Source organism: Brassica rapa, chromosome A05, assembly GCF_000309985.2.
Source record: "Brassica rapa cultivar Chiifu-401-42 chromosome A05, CAAS_Brap_v3.01, whole genome shotgun sequence".
In the NCBI taxonomy this organism is placed as follows: Eukaryota; Viridiplantae; Streptophyta; class Magnoliopsida; order Brassicales; family Brassicaceae; genus Brassica; species Brassica rapa.
Genome location: NC_024799.2, coordinates 25,639,809 through 25,646,521, shown reverse-complemented (window position 1 = coordinate 25,646,521; position 6,713 = coordinate 25,639,809). Strand labels below are relative to the sequence as shown.

Below are 6,713 nucleotides of genomic sequence, written 5' to 3'. Positions count from 1 at the left end.
TAACAAGTAACAATCATAACTATGAAAAACACTGTAAAATAAGAGTATAAGATATGAATAATAGTACCAATGCATAACACAAATCAGTCTTTTTTAGATTGGAAATAAATATAATAAAAAGATACCAGATATTCTTGGAAGAGTAGCTATCTGCTTACATTACAATATGCACTGCATGAATTTTGCAGCCGAATTTCTTAATTTAAAAAATTGAAATTTTCAACATACGACCGTGATTCAGTTTTTCTCAGACATCAATAATATGATAATAAAACTGCGACTAGTCGACCAGAATACTTCGATGGTGTGCCATGATCAGAAATCCAAAACAGACTGTTTTTTTTTTTTTTTTTTGAACTTATCCAAAACAGACTGTTCCAACATATATGTTTCAAAACAAAACTATTACTATCATATATTAGTCTTTCAACTTAACCATATATTATGCTTAAGCACGTAATTACATTTTGTGGATCCTTATAAAAAACTTGTCAACGATTTCGGGAATGAAGAACGTGGAAGCTGAGAGTTTTTTCTTTTAAAATCTGACTTTCTCCTATATATTGTGGTTTTTAAAACTATTTTTTCCCCAAATATATATACAAGTGGTAAAGGTACATAGAAGTCATGAAATGTTGTTCAAAATGAAAAAAAAAGTCATGAAATATTTCATAGTTGTGATTATTATTCGATTCGAACGAGATTAAATGTTCAAACACTCTAAAAACACACTAAGAAAAATGTTCAACCACTCTAAGAACACAATGCCGTTTTTAATGTTGCTTTAAGAAAGAACACACTATTATTAAATAAATCACCATAATTCTTGCTTAGACGTGCGGAGGACATACACATGCCTCATTTGTATGGTTAGTCACATCCATTTTTCTTCATGAGGACGTCAAGAAGGTAAGATCCCACGTTAAAAAGGAAAGGAAGAGACGGAACAGGAATGGTCTATCTCTATAAAAACATATTTTTTTTAATATCACAAAAACAGACTATACAGCCGACCAGGTTGTAAGCAGTATAAGCGATCGCTTAGGGGGACTATAGGTTTATTCAAAATATTTTAAAGCTAAATCTGCTCACTGGTTTTTTAAAGAAAATTCACATAGCTATGGTTTTGAATGGGACCTTTCATATACATGGACCGGCGCTGCAACTGACAAATCTATTCATGTATGAAAATTCACAGACGGTTTTACTTTCACCATATCGAGTCGTTTTATGAAAATATACGCCTTATATTTCTGTTTACACCATGCATTAATCAATTTTTTTTATGCACAAACATTAGTGAACCTGTTAAGTAAACTGCTGAACTATGAAGTTTTCACAAGATATTTTTTTGAACGAACATTCCATCACTTGGAAGGTTCCGACCTAGAAGGCCACATTTAAAAGATTCAGATTCGCTCTTCTTTCCCCCCATTAACATAACACTGGAACTTCTTTCCACACAAAAACCAACCTCATTTCAATATATTACGATCACAATAATATATACATATGGATTATGAATTGTGTTGCTTTTGTAATAAAGTTTCTCCTCGGTGATCAATCAACCAAGTTAGAATACAAAGCAGGTGACATTCTCTAGATAACTTCATGCTTCAAGAACATGATAACCTTTGGGACTCAACTGGATTGAGGATTCGAGAATGGCTACCCCTCAGATGATGATGAAACTTGAGGAGAAATCCAAAGGCAGAGGGGGGTGGTCAATGCCAGCTATAGGGCACGTTCAGGTGAAATTCAGGTTGTAACAAGATGGATTGCACGGATAAGGACAATCTATTAGCTTCACCGGTTTTCTGTTGAAGTACCAGTCACCTACAGACTCTGCAATAGTCTGTTCCAACAACAGAACAGAATCAGTTGATTTGTAAGAAGAAAGAAAGCAACAGATTGTGTGAGTCACATGTCTTGACCTTATTTTCGATTCTTGTTGAGGTTGGGGAGTGCCATGTCGCTGACACAAGTGTCTGGCAGTGAGAGTAGCAGGAATCTATGAACATCCCACCAGCTTTGTTCTGATGAAACTTCCCGATAGCATCCATCATAGAGCTACGAAAACCTGCATATAAGATGTGGATTTATACAACTGACCATTTTACAAAGAAGTATACGAAGAAGTTTTCCAGGAATAATCGATTCCCAAGTACAAAAAAAGATCAGATCAACTGATTGTAATTTGACACAGAGGTTATATAATCAATTTGGTCATTAAGCTTGATTCAAGAGTAAATTACCATGTAGAACTTTCATCTGTGCGACATCACACTCCTTAATATTGAGTCTGCACTTTGCCCAACTTTTATCTACATCAGCAGAAGCTGGTACCAAGACATGTTGTATCTGAACATGTGATTTGCTATTAGTAAAACGTTAAACATAAATTGGAGGTTAAGTCAAACAGAAATAGGCCAAAAGTTATAATGTTTCTAACCTGCCAAAAGTCGTAAGCTGGGTTGACAAGAAATACTGGTGTTCTTATGTTGTTAAGGAATTTCTGAGGAAACATACACTGCAAATCATAACAAAAGTGTCTCGGTAACAATCATGATCAGTCAAAAAATATTTTACCATAAGTAAGAATCAAAAACCTACATTGGATGGTTCCGGTTTGGCAACACAATTCTGATCCAAGCTCTTATCTACGCCCTAGTTGGAATCAACCATTGAAAATAAGCTCAAAGCCATGACATGTTCTTGTTCATTGCGATGAAGCATTCACGAAAATATAAGAAAATGTATGATTAGATATTGACAGAAAGAGAATGGGAAACCTGAAGGTTAACAACATCATGATAGAAAGATCTCATCGTAGGGTGTCGAAGGACATCAGGCCTGAAAAAGAAGAAAAACAGCTTTTACTGAGAGTGACAGACACTGTTAATCTAATACCACAGTGACAGTAATTTTCCTAGCTCTGTGGAGTATAGTCTGCAAAGAATGCTAAATTAGTTTTACAGGTTTTGCTTCTTTAAATCAGCTTAGACCGAAAATAACTTAACTAAAAAGTACTGTAACTCACAAATCTCTGTAAAGAAGTTAATTAAACATACACATTGAGAAAGAAGCCTCCGTCAGAAACACATTTGACAGCTGCATCTTTTGGGAGATGATCTCGAAAGTAGTCACAATGTATAAGAGTTGCCAAGCCACCAGCAGAACATCCTGTAAGTATGCCCTACAATTTTCTCAAACATGTATAAGAAAAAAAAAATTATTAATCACTAGCGGACGAAAGTTACCTAAGTAGGCCAATCCTACAAATGCAGAGCCGGTAAAGAATAATCTTATTTATACATATATGGAAACTGAAGACTTTCTTAGTGACTCACTAGTATATCATTAACACAATCCCTTATATAAAATCACGAGGATGCTACCTGTTTCGCATCTGACATGCCCATTGACAAGAGCTCATCCATAATCGCCTCCCAAATGAGCTGGCCTCGGAAGAAAAGCCGTGTTCCGTTCTGAGTAGAGAGAAACATAGTCGAATAAACATGAAATTAAGGATCTTTCATTGCTCTCAACAGCACCTCACACAAATTCTTAGCCCTTTACCTTGAATTCAGCTTCAGGGTGTCCAGCAAAAGAAGCACCATCACAGTAACGTATCTTAACTCTATTCCAGTTAAAGAACTCTACAACAACAAAAGACAACCAAAGATTCATAACTGAACATGCAAAAGCAGGACAGAAGAAGGTCAATACACAAAGATGTTCTCCTACCAGGATTTAGAGAAGGGTCACTGCTTAAAACACCTTGAAAGTCAACTTCATCTTCAAAGTAGGTGGAAGAACCTAACATAGTCATTGCTCGAGCAGAACACGACGCTATTGAACTGCACCAGCCTCCACCCTTTTCATACATTTTTTTCACTCAAATACATTCTAACTCCCAAGTAAAAAAGTTTCAAACTTTCAATCAATAAAACAAATAACAATACCTCTAAATGAAGAAGCCAGCTCTTTGAGCCCGACCCTGAACCCTTATGAAAATGGTACCCAGGCAAGCTTCCATCTAAGCAAACTGCAAAAAAAAAAAAAAAAGCTTTACTCTTTAGCATTCAAAATGTGAAACAAAAATTAGAAGAAGGAGAGATATTGGTTCACAGTACAAGCTCCTCTCTCTTTAGCTTTACTAGATAGCGTCAGCTTGACCAGATCGGGTGGGGATGCGATGGGAGGAGATCGGTCAACGGAAGGGACGGAGTCTGAAGTGGGATCGAAGAAGAAAGAGAGGAAGAACACGAACAATACGAATCCGATAGAAGCTACAAGCCAATCGCTTTTAGCCAGTTTTCTCCATCGAAGCAGAGAGCTTAACCTCGGAATCGCCATTGAAGAAGCGAATCAGTTAAGCAAACACTGTTTATTTTAGATAAACACCGTGGGACCCACAATCACCACCTAATCAAACCAATTATCAATTCGTAATTGTGAAAAGAACCGTTTACCAAACTTAAACCGGGTTAGGTGTGACCAAACAAATTAAACCGGTTTGAAACGGTTTAAACGCGGGAGAGTGTAAATTTGAATCACTTTCCCACCTTGTGTAGAGCACGCTTCCATGGCGTCGTCATCGTCACGATCGTTGGCCTCTTCCTACACCTTCGATGATAAAGATCTAGACGACGCTGATCTATGGGCGGTGATCGATTCCGCCGCCGCTGCTCTTGCTCAGAACACTACTACCACCACCTCCTCCTCCGCCTTCGGGAAATCTCCGAAACCTCTCGCTGTTAGGTATCCGAACTTCAACTCTCCTCCGACGCCTGTTTCCAACGCTCCTCCGCCGTCGAAGCTTCTCCAGGTCACGAATCGTAGCCCTAGCGTTAATCGGCGGTCATACGAGGAGTCGCCGCGTCCGAGCAAAATCGCTAGATCTCGCGTCTTCTCTGAGGTGAACAGAGAGAGTAGTCCGATGGCTCTCGTTACGACGTCGCATCGGAGTTCGAATCCGATTATCCATTCTACGAAGTTTTCTCCGAACAATGCGGCTAGATCTAGCGTCTTCTCTGAGGTGAATGGCGAGAGTCCGATGGCTCTCGTTACGACGGCGAACCGGAATTTGACTCCGGTTAACCACTCTACGAAGTTCTCATCGCCGGAGAGTTACTTGTCGCCTGGGATCAGGAAGTCTACGTCCTTTTCGGAGGTTTCTCCACCGTCGAGCTGCGTTAAGAACGATCCGGTGAATGAGATGCGGCATAGTTTGTCAGGGAGCTTTCCTTCAGCTACTCTGTTCAAGGAGTACCAGAACACAGCTATGGCGGTAGTGCTCTATCCTTCGTACTATTCTGTTGATTCCGAGATAGAGTGTGTGTGCATTGCAGGTGTTTGATGAAATGCCAATCCTTATTTTGCATGATTTTATTTAGCCACTAGTGTTTATGTGCGTATGAGATGTTTGTTGTTAACAACTAAAGCTATTATGGCTTCATTAAATTTTACAGATTCTAGAGAAATCTGATTACACGATGATATCTGGGAAAGCATACATTAAGAAGTCAGGTGAGGATTGTGCTTATTGTTAATCTAAACATTTGATATTGGTTTTGATGCTGCTGCTGCATCTTATGGAATTGTGAAGGTTGGAGGAAGATATCGTTTTACTTCAATGTGTCTTACGAAATAAGGGACAAGAACATTGAGTTTGATGAAAACAGAAACGTCCAGCGTGCTGAGTTCATTGTTCGAGCTATAATGCAGTAATGTTTTTCTACATAAAACCTTGGATTTTGAAAGTGGTTTTAGAAGATACTTTGTATTGATCAGTTGTTGTTTAAACCTTTTGGTTTATGGGCTCTCTCAGAGGAGGGAGATTTGCTGATGGATGGGGCTCTTGTGAGCGGCGTGAGAAGAAGTTTCTAAAACCAAATCATGATATCCCCAGTACAGCAGAGACCAGAGCCAAGAACAGAGCTTGCCAGGTAAACATCATTTTCTAATGCTCTAGTTGCTTTGAGCATATTGCAGTGTCATTTTGTCACAGACTATGCTTGTTGAATTTGAAACATCTGCACAACAAATCAATGTAATAAATAAAATTAGTTAGCTCAGCATGTAGTTGAAAGATCCCACATATTTGAAAGGAGTTGTAGCTGATATTTTGCTATTTGCCATCAAATTGAATGCTCATTAATTAAACAAAGGTCTTGCACAATATTTAATACCAATGTTTAAGGCACATGAACTTCAAAAAACTTACATTTACAAGTTAAAAGTTGTATAAACCCATGTTGGTATGTTCCTAGATTCAATGTTCATTGTGTTATGCTCTTCCTAATGCTCTAAGAAGCTCTTTCCTTCATGTAGGATCTTCTAGGAATCGGTGAATATCGAGAAAGCCCAACTGGGTTTCCACGATGATCAGACGTCATCAAATGTGTTTCCCGACTTCATCACTACCAAGCTAAACAACCAAATAAAAATTGATAAGGTATGCCTCTTCATTGTTTTTCGTGGATTTGTGTCTTGCCTCCACATGAAGAAAACTAATGAAACTTGATTGTAATGGATTATGATTTGTGTCAAAGTATTTTACATCTAAATCAACAAAAACATATATAATATTCAAATTACTAATCATTTTGCTTTAGCTCTTTCGTTTAATTATTCCTATTTGTAGAACCTATATATATACACCTGCATGGAAAAAAAGTGGTTTATAAATTCATACCACCTCCATTCTT

General features: G+C 37.9%; 2 protein-coding genes across 2 annotated transcripts; one reads left to right on the top strand and one right to left on the bottom strand.

Moving 5' to 3' along the window:
- Window positions 1–1,440: 1,440 nt before the first annotated feature.
- LOC103870544 (pectin acetylesterase 5) lies at window positions 1,441–4,481 on the bottom strand. Its single transcript, XM_009148682.3, has 12 exons — window positions 4,137–4,481; window positions 3,966–4,048; window positions 3,748–3,877; window positions 3,580–3,659; window positions 3,399–3,488; window positions 3,072–3,196; window positions 2,793–2,853; window positions 2,614–2,667; window positions 2,453–2,530; window positions 2,256–2,361; window positions 1,935–2,080; window positions 1,441–1,855 (listed from the first exon to the last, which is right to left on the bottom strand). Exons 1-12 carry the CDS (start codon window positions 4,357–4,359, stop codon window positions 1,748–1,750), a joined length of 1,284 nt encoding a protein of 427 aa, XP_009146930.1. The 5' UTR covers window positions 4,360–4,481; the 3' UTR covers window positions 1,441–1,747.
- A 58-nt stretch (window positions 4,482–4,539) lies between these two features.
- Window positions 4,540–6,609, top strand: LOC103870543. Its single transcript, XM_009148681.3, has 5 exons — window positions 4,540–5,293; window positions 5,475–5,532; window positions 5,612–5,729; window positions 5,834–5,951; window positions 6,337–6,609. The coding sequence occupies exons 1-5, from the start codon at window positions 4,589–4,591 to the stop codon at window positions 6,388–6,390; spliced, it is 1,053 nt and encodes a 350-aa protein (XP_009146929.1). The 5' UTR covers window positions 4,540–4,588; the 3' UTR covers window positions 6,391–6,609.
- The last annotated feature ends 104 nt before the right edge of the window (window positions 6,610–6,713 follow it).

Bases quoted from the DNA above. Each gene is read 5' to 3' on its own strand.
- LOC103870544 (XM_009148682.3), bottom strand. From the start codon at position 4,359: ATGGCGATTCCGAGGTTAAGCTCTCTGCTTCGATGGAGAAAACTGGCT. The intron at 2,854-3,071 runs GTATGTTTAATT...CTTCTTTTTCAG, and splicing joins GGAGGCTTCTTTCTCAATGT to GCCTGATGTCCTTCGACACC. The intron at 2,362-2,452 runs GTTAGAAACATT...TCACATGTTCAG, and splicing joins CAGCTTACGACTTTTGGCAG to ATACAACATGTCTTGGTACC.
- LOC103870543 (XM_009148681.3), top strand. From the start codon at position 4,589: ATGGCGTCGTCATCGTCACGATCGTTGGCCTCTTCCTACACCTTCGAT. The intron at 5,294-5,474 runs GTAGTGCTCTAT...TAAATTTTACAG, and splicing joins ACCAGAACACAGCTATGGCG to ATTCTAGAGAAATCTGATTA. The intron at 5,533-5,611 runs GTGAGGATTGTG...GGAATTGTGAAG, and splicing joins AGCATACATTAAGAAGTCAG to GTTGGAGGAAGATATCGTTT.